The 16,269-nt window shown below is 37.6% G+C and overlaps 1 protein-coding gene across 1 annotated transcript; it reads left to right on the top strand.

Moving 5' to 3' along the window:
- The first annotated feature begins 9,054 nt into the window (after nt 1-9,054).
- Nucleotides 9,055-10,178, top strand: LOC103040339 (leukotriene B4 receptor 1-like). Its single transcript, XM_007230102.3, has one exon. It carries the CDS (start codon nt 9,144-9,146, stop codon nt 10,068-10,070), a length of 927 nt encoding a protein of 308 aa, XP_007230164.3. The 5' UTR covers nt 9,055-9,143; the 3' UTR covers nt 10,071-10,178.
- Nucleotides 10,179-16,269: the final 6,091 nt, after the last annotated feature.

Raw genomic sequence — 16,269 nt, 5'->3', positions numbered from 1 at the left:
TTCATTTCTGTGCAAAATTGGGTTCAATTTACCACGCACATGCTAATTTTTCCACTCATTTGCTTCATTTTTCATGGAAAAAAACAAGGTTTCTTTTTATATTGACTTCCTTTGATAGTTTAGAAGATTTTTTCTCTCTCCTGTAAAGTTGCTGTTTTGGAGATGCATGTTTTTCATTGGACAGCAGATATGTTACGGTCAAATTTGGTAATGCTTTGTATGGATATGACTAAAAAATATACTAGTGCATCTGAAACAATTAGAATATCATTGAAAAGTTTATTAAAATTTATTTCAGTAATTCAGTTCAAAATGTAAATTTCATATATTAAACACAGAGTGGTCTATTTTAGGCATTTATTTATTTTATTGATGATGATTATGGCTTACAGCCAATGAAAACCCAAAAATCAGTGTCTCAGAAAATTTAAATATTACATAAGACCAATTGGTACTTTTGGCTGTGTGGACAGTGCGCCAAGTCCTGCTGGAAAATGAAATCCACATCTCCATAAAAGTTGTCAGCAGAGGGAAGCATGAAGTGCTGTAAGATTTTGTGGGAAAACAAAACCCTGACTTTAGACTTGATAATAAAAACAGTGGATCAACACCAGCAGATGACATGTCTCTACAAACCATCACTGATCATCAGTACATTCATTTGGAATTCATTTTATTTGTAAATCAAGGGAGCAGATTCTGGAGAAAGAGTACAGAGAGACACACAGTCCAAACTGCTTGAGGTCTAAGTGTGAAGTTTCCACCAATTAGTGATGGTTTAGAAACCCACAAGAACACATCATGGTGAAGAACACCAAAAATCCCCATAGTTAGAAACTAAGGGTGTCACGATTTTCGATATTTAATCAAAATCAATCGAAATTATGTCATGGTCTCGAGCCACAAAGTCAAAAAGAGGATCAACGATCCCTCCCTCTAAGCTACGCAAGCGTGCGCGCGCTCTACGCAAATGGTGCAGCACACTGTAGCCGACGCCGCGGACATTGTGACTGCTCAAAGAGCAGCCCTTTCTCCAGAGAATGTGGACATTCTCATCTTCTTAAAGAAAAACTTGAAAATATAAAAATAACAGTTGTTTTGTCTAGCCTCAAATATATTAATAGTTTTGGTACCTTAAGGAGCATCTTTCTCTCAGATAAAGTTAATAATATATCTTTATTAAAGAAAAAAACTCTCAGGGACTAAAAAAGTCTTAAAGTCTTATTTTTCATGTTTAACTGTTACAGTAGGATAGAGTTCAGTTTGTTAAGGCTCTAATTGTTCTATTATTTTGTACATGACTGTTCCTGTATTTTTGTATTATTTATTTTATGTTGCACATTGCTGTTTTAATAGTGCACACTGCTGCTACCAAAAAAAGCCACTAGATTGCATTACATATATATCTTAATTAAATTATTTAAATTTGACCATTAGTGCCTAATGTGGTGTATTACAGATCACTTGTATCACTTTGCATCACTTATATCAAGCCCACCTTTTGAAATAAGATATTGTAAATTTGATGAATCAAACCAATGACTGAGCATAGACTAATCTAAAACTGGCATAGGCCTCTCTGCTGTAAAAAAAAAAAAAAAAGAAAATCGATTCGAATCATGACCCTAAAATCGGAAATAAAATCGAATCGAGGATTTAGAGAATCGTGACACCCCTATTAGAAACCAGTGTTTTATGGCGTGCTTATGTCTATATGTTACCTTCTGGCTCTCGTTGTTTTAGTAGGTTGTTAGTAGTTGTCAGATCTTCCGGAGTCACCTGCCACACTCTGATAATCTGCTCACATTTAGGCATGCAGCAGAACTGAATTTTCAGCCTATAGGGGGTGCAACACTCAGAAAAAGTTACAGTTACAGTATTTATCTATGCAAAAAGCTTACTTCTGGACAAATCACTTGATTTAACATAGTCCAATAATTCTGAAATGAATACAGATGATATTTTCAGCTCTTTGGCAGTGCTGATGTGGATTTGATAAACTGACATTTTAATAATCAAAACATTTAATTGGGTTCATGCTGTTTTATCTCAAAATGCAGTGAAATAAAAATGATTTTTCCTATGATTTAAAGTCTCCTCAGGCTCCTGACCTTTTTATCCACAACAAATTTTCCAGACACTTTTCTGACAATATTTGGGTCAAGCTGATCCAGGACAGGTTCCCCAGGGATGGCCGTCAGGTGACTCAGAGCAGTAGCTAATAGGAGCCGTGTCTGGCTCACCTGTCAGAATGGAAATGTGGAAGAGTGGAAAATTTGACAGGGTTTTTTTTTTGCATGCCAAGTTTTTGGGAAGATGCAAGGCTTTGGTGTGCGGCGAGACAGCGACACTGTGCTGGGACGGCACTTATGAGTGTAACTGGCCTAGTTAGGGCTGTTTGGTAAGGTATAGTTTTGATGCTCATGTTGGCAGACTTCACGTTTCTCTCTTTCTCTCTCTCTCTCTCTCTCTCTCTCTCTCTGTCTCTTTTCCTACCTGCTGTCAGGATTCACTTTCTTCAGTTACAGTGTGGAGGCGGGACAGTGTGCTGCTCTTGTTAGAGAGATGGACTGTGGGGTACCTATGGTTAACATTTAAAACTACAATCCACATTAGTCTTTTTCTTAAAAGCTTGACAGTTTCGTAAAAGTTTAGTCACAACTGCGACCACTATTGTGTTCCATGACTTTTGCCACGTCCCACTGAAGCTAAAGGATAGTAATTACACCTTCTATGATAATTTATGGTGCAATCATGACACTGTGGATTGAGGAATGTTAAATAACTGCACTTTAAACTACGAAAATGGAGTGTCCCTTCCATCCGGCACCCATCAATCGCCTACCAATCAGACCTTACTCACAAGATAACTCCTCACAACCTATACAGGCGTCGACTGAGATTACACTGAGGTATATACTGCTGTCCATTGAAATATGTGAATTTGTGGATGTAATCTAATGACTGTATATTGTCGCTATCCTGTGACAAAAACACTTATCTCCTTTTTTGTCGATTTTTAGTTTACTACATAATTTGAACGTACGAACTGTCCCTTACACTCTGAATCAAAATTGATTTTATGAACAGACCAATAGAAACTCTTCGAAATGACCTGAAATAAACTCTTTTTACATTTACTTTCATTAAAAGTTTACGAAGTTTTTTATCTCTCCTGTAAAGTTGCTGTTTTGGAGATAAGTGTTTTTCATTGGACAGCGACAGAATTATTTTATAAATTATTGCAATATTAGAGACAAAGAATGAATTGGGGAAATAAGTTATTGGGAAAAAAGCTGCCCTATTTAGTAGTATATAGTTTATGCAGTAGATGTTGCAGCTGGGCCTGTAGAACCACCACACTCATAGTTCGCTAAAGCTGGAATTCCAGCTGGCCCCATAAAAGCTCGATTGGCAACAAATCTGCTGACAGGGCAAGCCGAAGAAGTGTAGCAAACAATGTAGACATCAAAATGACCATCTTATGTCGGCTCTGGGTATGATCAGGAGGTCGCTGGTTCGAATACTGGTCATGCAGCTTGCCATCAGCTGCCAGAGTCCTGAGAGAGCACGATTGGTCTTGCTCTCTCTCTGGGTGGGTAGATGACGCTCTTTCCCCTCATCACTCCTAGGGTGATGTCGATCAGCACAAGGCTGCGTCTGTGAGCTGATGTATCGGAACCGAGTAGATGCACTTTCCTCCGAGTCTGCTGTGATTTTACTCGGCAATGCTGCATCAGCAGCAGTTCAAAAAGAGGTGGAAATTGGCTTCACATGTGCTAATTTTTAACCTCCTAGGGGGAGTACAGCTAAAAAGGTGTGGGTGGGATTATCGGCATTGCTAAATAAATGTTTCTGATATGCCCCCCTCTAAATCTGTCAACTGGGTAAAATGTCTCAATGAGTGTCATAGATGCTCAGATGAACAGTCAATGATCTTTAATCACAGTTGTCACTGTTATAAGTTATTTACATGACAGGATATGGATTATTTTTGTCCAACTCTCTGATTGCTGCTAATTTCGGAACCCTCCGTGCCTCTGTCTGCGCTGTAGACTATATTAAGCATGCATGTCAATACAGATGACTCACAGACGATGCCTGATTGCACCTCGTTTTTATCACATTAGTCATATCCGATGCTCACCAGACCCGCTTCTGCACATGCATATGCTCACACTTCCATGTGCTATTTGCTCATGCAAAAATTAACACATGGAGCACACGAGCAGGAGGCTGGAGGCCCTGTATCATGGAGAAAACATATCTGCGCTTTTTCTCAAAATCTTATATGCAAATAGTGTTTAAAATGTGTTTGAATGGAAAACTGTATTTTCCAAATCCAAAACACTAAATCCCCAAAACAACTAGTTCTATTTAATAGTAACTACTGACATTTTTAGGGTTAACAATGCTCGTATATTGTTTACCAACGCTAATCTTTATTTCTTACCTTGTGATGGCGGAGGGGGTTCATATCAATGTTTTCAAGTTAAAATAACAAGGTGGTAAATACAGCTCTGGAAAAAAAAATGAGACCACTTAAAAATGATGAGTTTCTTTGATTTTACCAAATTGAAAACCTCTGGAATAAAATCAACAGGAAGATAAATTATCACAAGCCATCAATCCAAGCTGAACTGCCTGAATTTTTGCACCAGGAGTAAAGCAGCATAAAGTTATCCAAAAGCAGTGTGTAAGACGGGTGGAGGAGAACAGAACGTGCCAAGATGCATGATTAAAACTGTGAATAAACCAGGGTTATTCCACCAAATGTTGATTTCTGAACTCTTAAAACTTTATGAATATGAACTTGTTTTCTTTGCATTATTTGAGGTCTGAAAGCTCTGCATCTTTTTTGTATTTCAGACATTTCTCATTTTCTGTAAATAAATGCTCTAAATGAAAATATTTTTATTTGGAATTTGGGAGAAATGTCCATAGTTTATATAATAAAACAACAATGCTAATTTTACTCAAACATAAACCTATAAATAGCAAAATCAGAGAAACTGATTCAGAAACTGAAATGGTCCCTTCTTTTTTACCAGAGCTGTTCAATTAAAGTCCTTACTATTTATGTATCATCAAAAATGAACACATCTCCTCTATCTTCTGGAGACTGAAGATCAGACCTAAATCTTGAGCATCCAGGTGAAATAAACTGATTTTGGCTTAAAATGTGACAGCTGACTGTTCCAAAAGGACCCGAGACTTGAGTTTTTAGGGCACATTTAAAGAGGTCAGATAAACCAAGATAAATCCTTATGGGCTGAATCAGAGGGAGTGACGAGAGCTGAAGAGCTGAAATTCTCCAATGAGATTACATAATCAATCTGTTTACTTTTGATTTACAGAGCAGCTGAGCCCCACTCGCACCGTGCTGAGCGATGTGTGTCGGCGCAGGAAGGACCTTGACCTAAAACTGAGGTTCAAAGGAAATCTATCAACAGTGAGAGCAGCAGGAGGAAGATGTGTTGGGAGAGCAATTCCAGAATGAGGCATATAAAACGACCCACCACCCCACCGCTCCGAGATTCGTTTCACTTAAAATACACCCACCTGCTAGTGCAACACCTTTGGATGGTGCAACACTTAAATCAGAATGTGTGTGTGTGCTTGCACGCATGTGTGCTTCTGTATATAATCATTTTTCTTTCTGATCTTGCTATTTATAGGTTTATGTTTGAGTAAAATGAACATTGTTGTTTAATTCTATAAACTACAGACAACATTTCTCCCAAATTCTAAATAAATATATTGTCATTTAGAGCATATTTATTTATTTACAGGAAATGTGAAATGGCTGAAATAACAAGACCTTAAATAATGCAAAAACAAGTTAATATTCATAAGAAGATTTCAGAAATCAATATTTAGTAGAATAACCCTGGTTTTAATCAGTTTTTATGCCTCTTGGCTTGTTCTCCTCCACCAGTCTTACACACTGCTTTTGGGCAACTTTATGCTACTTTACTCCTGGTGCAAAAAATCAAGCAGTTCAGTTTGGTTTGATGGCTTGTGATCATCTACCTTCCTCTTGATTATATTCCAGAGGTTTTCAATTTGGTGAAATAATGGTCTCTTATTTTGTTTTCCAGAGTTGTATCTGAGTACGTCTTCTACACACACCACTCAGCCGAGGCCAGTAATAACAGGCCAGTTCCCTCCCACATGTGATGCCAGTCACTACAACAAACATGCCAACAAACAGAGACTATGAATATTAAAGAGCCCATCTGTGTGTGTTCTCCTGCTGTGGCACACATTTGCTAAGTTCCACTCACACACACACATACTGTTCAAACCCAAACATGCTACGCTAGTGCCTGACAAAGACCACAGGAAGGCTGCATTCACACAGCAAATAACATGGCCCAAATTCTATGTGGTGTTTCTTTTTAATGTGACCTATAGCTTCAGGTCTCTTTTTTAATTCTGGTCATTTGGTTTTCACAAGCATCACAACAAGTTAACGAGGAATTCCACTGGATGACAGCTAGGTTTATCTGTTAGCAGTCTGTAGCAGCCTACTGCAAACAAAAGTTGATGGTGGTTGGCTGATGAATGGCCTAGATGGTGGGTAGAATCTACCAAAATGACCTATTTGTTCTCTCAGTCCTGGGCAATCAAACAATCTCTCACCAGGAGGTACACTACCTCAATGTAGCCTCTGAGAGCCTTTCGATAGGGCAACAAAAGAAACTTTTAGTTATGTGGTAAGACTCCCACCAATCTGGGGTGTATACATATTAGAGCAATAAGTCAATATATTTATGTCTAAAACTAAAATGAAAACCCATAAATCTATCAATCTATGCAGTATGGAGGTGCAAAAAAGGGCATAAAAAACTGTCATCAACCCCCTAACAGACCAAGGTTTTTTGTCAGTTGTCTCCCTTGAGGATTTTCTATTTAAGCATTACATGAAAAGCATTAAGCATTTCATGTTTGATTAGGAACATTACTGAAAAGCAGTATTGTAATTGTAATAGAAAATATAAAAATATATGTAAGTAAATCTGCTAATGTCAAAATTTAATTCATAAAATCATAAAACTCGCTCTTTCCTGATCTTCATTTTAAAATCGATTTTTTTTTCTGAATACGAGTTAAACCATTCATGTCCTCCAAACCTTTAGTTTAGTTTTGTTTGTCTAGTTTTTACGTCTATTTTCAAACCTGCAGAATTTGGGTTGATTCCTGTTGCTGATCTGAAATGATTAAGTGGAGTAGAATGTGAACAGATAGCTTCTCCAAGTGTCCTGTAGGAGATTTCAAATCCCTCAAATTTTCAAAATGTTAAAAAGTTATTTTATCACCTACACCTGTAGGTCGTATATGTGATAAGGCATTTTAAGGGGTTAACCAAGCAGAAGGTAGTTTATTGTTGATTGATGGCTTCTCTGAGTAGCCTCTTTGCAGCTACTAAGCAAAAATGACCAAAGCCATCAAAACATTTTACCTCCAGCAGTGTTGCTGTTGTCTTGGCTTGAGGAAACCTAATCATGAACACAAAAGCCACAGGAACCCTTTTGTCTTCTTTTTTAGCGCTTTCAGTTTTTGTAGCTATGCTTTTTGCTTTGCACTGTGGGTTTGTGAAAATGTAGCAGTGTCTGATATACTGGCTGGTATGCGTGCACAGACAGGAAGTGGCTAGAAGCAGCAGTCCCAAAGGACCTCATGCAGTTTCTCACCCAGTGATGACATCCTTTAACCCTTTTGTGCTGTAGTGCAGTACACTGTAGTAATTTTTGGGCAACCAATACCATCATCACAATACTGTCATTTAAGGCCCACCAAACCCATTTAAGACCCAACCATTGCCCAAGAGCACATCATTGGAAGCTTGTTGAACCTGGGTATCAAACCCACAAGCCTATCTTCAATAGTTTAACCATTGTTGAAGGGCCCAACAGTGAGATATTACATTGTGGTGCCCAATTATTACTCAAAACTGGTTCCCAATTGTGGAAGCTTTGCTGAAGCCTAAAATTTAATCCACAATCACGCCATTGATAACCCCAGTGCTCTAACCACTGGACCATCATATCCAAAGTGGTCAAGGTGAAGGATCAGCCAAAGAATGGGATATGGCTCGGCTGATCTGGGGAAGAGGAGGTTAAGGGCCTTTCTCGGAGTTCCAACATTATCACACCCAATGATGACACCCTTAACCCAACTGTGGTAATTGGGGACAGCTTTCCTTGCCACACCGGGGAAGCTCTAAGGGTTAGGGGCATTGGTTAAACCAGGTATCAAACCCACAAGCCTCTCATTAAGAGCCCAACAGTGAACATCAAGGGTTCAACCATTGCTCAAGAGCACAACAGTGGAAGCTTGCTGAACTTGGATATAAAACCCTAAACCTGGGTATCAAAAAAAGGCCCAATAGTGCTTATCAAAGGCTCAAATACTGCTCAAGGGTTTGAGACCTTCCTGAAGACAGGTATAAAACCCACAAGACTGTCACTAAGAGCCCAATAGTCAAAATCAAGAGTCCAAAAATTCCTCAAGAGCCTAACAGTGGAAGCTTGCTGAACCTGTATATCAAATCCACAACTTTGTCATTAATAATCCAATGTTCTAAGAGTGGACGGTCTGACCACTGGAATATGGAATGGCTGACCTTCCAATTTTACTGACCTTCACTGAGATGATATGGTGACCCATTCTTTGGCTTACCCTGTACCATTGATTGTTTTAAAGTTTGAAGATCTAGAAAAAGTAGTTAAAACTATTTTTTCAGTATGAAACTTCTTCTGTTTATCTAGAATTAGTGTAATCAACATACAACATGAAAATGAACATAACAGGAAGGTTAAGGGCCTTGTCCAAAGTCCCTTCAGACATAGGTATTGAACCCACATTCTTCAGCTGACCTGAAGCCCAGAAGCCCAACAGTAGTCGTTCAACAGTCCTGGGCATCAAACCCACAGTCTTGTTGTCAATAACCCAACGCTCTAACCACTGTGCTTCTGCTAAGAACTTTTCCCTTGAGAAAATGCATCAACAACGCTTTACTAACCACGACTCCCCTCCCACCACTTCTTCTTTCTGCATCTTAAGTTCCTCAGCTGTAAACAGACTTCTATTGTCCACAGACGCAACCACATCTACTGCAACTCATCTAACTCAAAGCCATGCAGCAACAGCAGGTCGGCCGCAACATCTCGTCCAACATCTCGTCCAACATCTCGTCCAACATTTCGCTCCCTTCCTCACCAGAAACCTTGGCGACCAGTAGTGTGCTGGGGCTGTGCTTTGCACTGGGAGTCCCTGGAAACATCTTAGTGCTGGTGCTTCTTTCTAGATGGCTGAAGACAGGAGGAAGCTTCACCCCAAGGCTGTTGATGAGCCTGGGCGTGTCAGACCTAATGACCCTGCTCCTGCTGCCGGTGTGGATCTACTCTCTTCTTCACGACTGGGTCTTTGGCTTGGCCTTGTGTAAGATCTTGTCCTACGTGGTCTACTGGAGCCTCTTAAGCAGCGTGCTGTGTGTGACGATACTGAGTGTACAGAGGTACGTGCAAGTGCTGCATCCTCAGAAATGGGCGAACCTCAGAGCTCGAGGACATGGAATTGTGGGTGGGATTTGGATCCTGAGTGGACTGCTAAGTTGCTATTCTCTCGTCCAGCGTCGCGTAACCACGGGGAAGGATGGACGTCTGCACTGCAGGGCGTACTTTCAGAATTACTCAGAGAGAGTGACCACTCTGGTCTGGGAGACCTCAGTGCTGTTCGCGTTGCCGTTCCCTGTTCTGGTTTATTTCTACGTCCGTCTTCACCGGGGCGTCAGTCAATCAGCTTTCATCACCACACACAGGATGACCAGACTGGTGATCAGAATTGTGCTGACTTTCTTCTTTTTCTGGGTCCCGCATCACATCAACAACATTACGCTGATCGTTGCAGTGTTAATCGGACATGAGCAGCTTTTGAAGTTCGCCGAAGCTGGAAGTAATGTTACCGGAGCTCTGACTTTCATCAACAGCTGTGTAAATCCATTTGTATATGCCTTCTCAGCTCGGGCTCTAAGGCAGCCGAGACCCGGAACAGACAGTGCTTAGGTCTTTCACGGAATTGATGTTTCTCAAGCAGTGATTTCTTTCTTTTAAAATGACCAAAGAATCCATTTATTGAGTTTTATATGTTTTTGTTTGATGTTTAAATAGTCAATGTGTGTTTTTGATTAATGAAAAAAAGGTTTTTGTCAGTGTAACATTTATTAATTTCATTTTCTGACCGTCTGAGACTAAATGCAAAATTAGAAATAAGAAAATTGGATGTAAAAACTCAATATTTATTTTGTTATGTAGGACAGTGTACAAGAAACAAGTTTTTATCCATCATCAGGGTGTAACCTTTAGCAATTAAATTTTCTGACTTTATCAAGCTAAATTTGAAAATAAAACAAATGGGTATAAAACTCAATTATATATTTTTTTCTGTTCAGTATAGTGAAGAAGAAGAAATGTGTTTTAATCATTTTTTTAAATGATATATTTTTTTGTTTCTGCCTTTCACAAACAGAATTTTAAGAAAAAATAAATTAAATGTTCTCGATCTTTTAACACAAATTTGATCGTATAATTCAACTTGCAAAATGCAAAAATTGAAAAATCATAAAATAAAGAAATATCCATTTTATTCTTTTTTTTCTGAAATTCTGATTATGAGGGGCAGAGATGAAAAAAGAAAATTGAAAAATGGATGAAAACTTATTTCTTGTACACTGCACTACATAAAAAAATAACAATAATGAGTTTTACATCAAAATTTCTATTTTTGTGTTTAGCCTAAAACTATCAGGAAATGTGATTAATAATTGTTACACTGACCCTTCATTTTTTCAGTGTTTGTTTTTTCATCTCTGCCCCTCACAATCTGAATTTCAGAAAAAAAATGTTCTTTATTTACAGATTTTGTCATTTTTGCATTTTGAAAGTTGGATTTCAACATCAGATTTGTGTTACAAGACACAAAAACTGAAAAATTAAAATCGAGAGAAGATTCCCCTTTTCATTTTTTGAAATTCTGTTTGCAAAAAGCTGAAATCAAAAACTAGATAATTGAAAAAATGGATGAAAACCAATTTCTTCTTTACTATACTGAATATAAAAAATAATAATGATTAAGTTTTATACCTAATTTATGTATTTTTTAATTTACGTATCTTGATACAGTCAGAAAAATAAACTGCTAAATGTCACACTAACCAGTTTTAAATTAAGTACCCAAACCATGTACTTGAGATATTTAAATTGAGATAGCCAGGGTAAAATATTACTTTAGTAAAAGTAAATATCCACCCTTTAGACCTTCGAATGCCTTCAAATGTGCTTAAGTATAGAAAGTAAAAGTACCATAATTTATTATGGATCTAATATATTGTATATTCTTGTAAACTCTTGCTTGATTATCTTATTTTAGGTGAAAAGAATCTAATTTACAACTAATTTAAATCCTGGTTAACTGATTCTTTAATAAAATGGCATTAATTAGCTGGATACTGATCATGAATACAAAACAGTGAAACAAATTACATTTGCTTCATTACTGTTCATCATTAGAGGATAAAAAAAAATCTGATTACATACGTTTATTTACCACCCTGTTATACTCTGTTTTTTGCCTGAGAATAGCTGTGTTTTCATTTAAATGCTGTTTTTATGGGTGGTTTTCTTAAATGTGAGATACAAGTTTTGTTCTGTGTCTTTCTTTACTCTTTCTATTTACTCTTTATAGTTTGCACTTGTTTTTTTTAAATATTTTTTGTTTAGAAATGGAGAGAAAAGAAATAAAAGCTGTGGAGAAAGAGAGAGAATAAAGATAGATCTGCCCAATCTGTGTGATGTGTGTGTGTGTGTGTGTGTGTGTGTGTAGAGGTGCTGGATGTATAGAATGGTTAAATAGTATACTTGTTGTGTTGTTGATCTGTATGAGAGCTGATGATATTACTGTTGTAAAAGGTTATTTAGTGCTGAACATGTTTTTTCATGTGTTTTTGATAAATGCAGATTTTTCTTCCATTTCTATATGTTCTATGAGTGAATTTTCCTTCTCAGCACTTATAAATACACTGTAACACATTTTGTGTAGTTTTCTCAGCCTTACTATGCATTAATGTACAGTATAATGGACTTGCTTTAGAACCTTAGAAATGCCATGAAAAAATAAAATAAAACATGTTTGTGGATGCACAAAGTGTTTATAAGTCAATTTACTCGGCATCCATCTTTGCAACACTAGGTACTTTATCTGTTTGAATGTGGAGAGACCAAAATTCTCTAAACTGAAAATTTATATTTTATTGCTACTATAATTACTAAATTACTATTCCTATAACATATTTTATTTCACTCAAAAAATCTCGTAAAAAAAAAAAAGATTGATTAGTGTGTAACTGTTGGCTCCAAAATGCACAAAAATGTGATCTTTTGACTTGGTATGGCTATACCTATTTATTGAATGTACATTGGCTTAAGCATTACTCCCAGTCTTGTTATATTTTATATTTCAGTCAGTGGTTGGTCTCCTTTTAATAAGATCTTTGTACAGTTTATCAGCTCTTTTTGTTATTGTTTGACTTAAATTTTAGGGGATACTGTATATTCTTTCTTAAAAAGATACTATATTGTTACTTAAAAAAAATCATTAATAGCTGAAACATACCAGTCCTGCTTAAAATGTTATAGACCTTTCTTAACCTTTAAAAAACGCTTTTACTGTGGTAATTTCCATCTCTCAATAATCTCTTAATAATACCACCCCCCCATTGGGATGTCCAACCAGCTTTCTCTTCTGCCCCACCCCTAAACGCATACATCACCCAGCGCCCCTCCCAAACTACCCCTTATATTATTTTTCTAGCATTTTTTAAATTTGAGCTGAGGGTGGAGTCTGGCTATTGTTTGTATAATAGTCTTAATTTATATGTTTTTGGTAGCTGAAATCTGAAAGTCATTTTTACCACAAGGAAACTGCTCCAGAGTTCGTTTGAGACCGGACCGAGACCACCTCCTCCTGCCCAATCGAACCGCACTAAAGTTACAAACGGACCAGAGTTCGTTTTTTTAACCGGACCAAATAATGCGGGTGTGAAAACGTCCTTATTTTCATGTTTTATTAAATTGTTTTGTCTTATCCTTACTTCCTCATTCTTCACCTTGCTTTTTGATGTCTTTTTTCCCCAATTCCTCACATAAACTCCTTCTTAACATACCTTCACTTCTGCGAAACAAGCATAGGAATCACTAACTATATAAAAGCCCAAGCCAAAGACCCAGTCGTGAAGAAGAGAGTAGATCCATACATTTGGCAGAAGGAGCAGGGTTATTACATCTAGAGGTGAAACGATTACTCGAGTCATTCGAGTTACTCGATTTAAAAAAATGTATCGATTAATATTAATGTAGCTTATTAACACAACGACAGCGCTGTGGAGCGCTTAATATTAGACATACTGTCTAATGTGTGGTTAGTTTATAAAAACAGACAATTCTGGATTTAATACAGGCTTTATGTAAGTGAACACAGCGCTGTGGAGTTTATTAAAAAATACATGTCTCCGGCTTTATGAGACAAACTGGCAACATCTCTGCTGTTCAGAAGCTAAGCTGAACAACATAATGCAAATGTTTATGCTTTTTTTATTGATTAATTCCCTATATTTTGATATTTACAAGAAATCCTTGTTAAAAATAATTTAGCTTAATTGATTAAAGTACTAATTATTAAAATATTATTGCCCCTTTATTTATTTCTATTTGTGTTTGCAGTGTGGAAATGTATGTTGTGAATTAAAATATATATTAAAAATATATAACTTATTTTAAAAAGGAAATTAATTGGTCGTTCATTGTTAAGTGAAATGTCTTGTTTTTTCGGTACCACTTTAAAACAAAACTACCTTCATAAAGGGTTTATAAATGGTTTACAATTAGTTTATTAATGGTTACTTATTAGGTTGTGAATGCTTTGAAAATCATTAATAATCAGTTATAACACATAATTAGGAAGGGCAACAATGACCTGTTGTTTGCCAAATAGTGAACCCACAGCCATCTATATTGTTGCCCTTTCTACATATGTGTTATAACTGATTATTAATGATTTTTAAGGCATGTGCAACCTAATTAGTAACCATTAATAAACTAATTGTAAACCATTTATAAACCCTTTATAAAGGTAGTCTTATTTTAAAGTGGTACCGTTTTCTCTTGTGTTTTTTTCATTACTCTTTATGCAAACAAATATGTTTTATCCGATTACTCGATTAATTTAATTTATTTTTCAGAAGAGTACTCGATTACTAAAATAATTGATGACTGCAGCCCTAATTAGGTCTGACACGCCAAGGATCATCATCAGCCTTTAGGTGAAGCTTCCTCCTGTCTTTAGCTATCTAGAACAGGGGTGTCCAAACTTTTTTTTTTGTTGGGGGCCAGAAGGAGAAATATATTTGAAGTCACGGGCCACACTCTGTAATAAAACAAATAATGAAATATACCTCTTTAAATAATACATTTTCCTGATTATTTCATTTACACACCATTTTACTTGATTAACTATCTTTATCTTTGACAGTGTTGTTTAAACTAAGATGTTTAATTTCATGATGTCTCTTAATATTAAACTCCTTAATTACGGCAACTTTTAGACTCTTTGGCCTGTTTTTTCTGCGCTAGAAATGCGCACTCTCTCCGCTTTTAGACTCTTTTACCCCGATTTTCTGCTCTAGAAATGCGCACTCTCTCCACTTTTAGACTCTTTTACCCCATTTTTGTTACGCTAGAAATGCGCACTCTCTTCGGTTTTAGACTCTTTGGCCCGTTTTTCTGCGCTAGAAATGTGCACTCTCTTTGCTTTTAGACTCTTTTACCCCGATTTTCTGCTCTAGAAATGCGCACTCTCTCCACTTTTAGACTCTTTTACCCCGATTTTCTGCTCTAGAAATGCGCACTCTCTCCACTTTTAGACTCTTTTACCCCATTTTTGCTACGCTAGAAATGCGCACTCTCTCCGCTTTTAGACTCTTTGGCCCGTTTTTCTGCGCTAGAAATGCGCACTCTCTCCGCTTTTAGACTCTTTTGCCCCGTTTTTGCTACGCTAGAAATGCACACTCTCTTCGGTTTTAGACTCTTTGGCCCGTTTTTCTGCGGTAGAAATGCGCACCCTCTCCGCTTTTAGATCTTTGGCCTGTTTTTTCTGCGCTAGAAATGCGCACTCTCTCCGCTTTTAGACTCTATGCCCTGTTTTTCTGCGCTAGAAATGCACACTCTCTCCGCTTTTAGACTCTTTTACCCCGATTTTCTGCTCTAGAAATGCGCACTCTCTCCACTTTTAGACTCTTTTACCCCATTTTTGCTACGCTAGAAATGCGCACTCTCTCCGCTTTTAGACTCTTTGGCCCGTTTTTCTGCGCTAGAAATGCGCACTCTCTCCACTTTTAGACTCTTTTGCCCCGTTTTTGCTACGCTAGAAATGCGCACTCTCTTCGGTTTTAGACTCTTTGGCCCATTTTTCTGCGCTAGAAATGCGCACCCTCTCCGCTTTTAGATCTCTGGCCTGTTTTTCTGCGCTAGAAATGCGCACCCTCTCCGCTTTTAGACTCTTTTGCCCCGTTTTTCTGCACTAGAAATGCACACCCTCTCCGCTTTTAGACTCTTTTGCCCCGTTTTTCTGCGCTAGAAATGCGCACCCTCTTATAAAAACCTGCTTAACAGCGGGCCAACTTTCATTCTATTTCTAAAATACCTCGCGGGCCGCTCTAAAAAAGGAAACGGGCCGCAAATGGCCCGCGGGCCGTACTTTGGACACCCCTGATCTAGAAAGAAGCACCAGCACTGTTATGTATGCTTCCAGGGACCCCCAGTGCAAAGCATCGGCCTAGTACACTGCTGGTCACCAAGGTTTCAGGTGAGGAAGGAAGCGATATGTTGGACAAGTTGCTGTTGATCCACTGCTGCATGGCTTTGAGTTAGAGGAGTTAGAGGAGTTAAATGTGTTAAATGTGGTTGTAGCTGAGGAACTGCGAAAGCTAAAAGAAGAAGTGATGTTAGATGACAAGATCATTTTAGGTTAATCTGATGAGGAACAGTAGCAATAGAAGGTAAAAGGTTGAAATGGAGGTTATCACCTCAGCCACTTACTTCTTCAGAACAACCACTTAAAGAGACAGTCTATGAGTGTAAAGAAATTTATAGCATGTTCCAAACTAGAACACTTATTCTCAAGAACCTTTTACACCAGGGGTCAGCGATTAAA

Source organism: Astyanax mexicanus, chromosome 22, assembly GCF_023375975.1.
Source record: "Astyanax mexicanus isolate ESR-SI-001 chromosome 22, AstMex3_surface, whole genome shotgun sequence".
Taxonomy (NCBI): domain Eukaryota; kingdom Metazoa; phylum Chordata; class Actinopteri; order Characiformes; family Acestrorhamphidae; genus Astyanax; species Astyanax mexicanus.
This window is presented reverse-complemented; position numbering and strand designations above follow the sequence as displayed.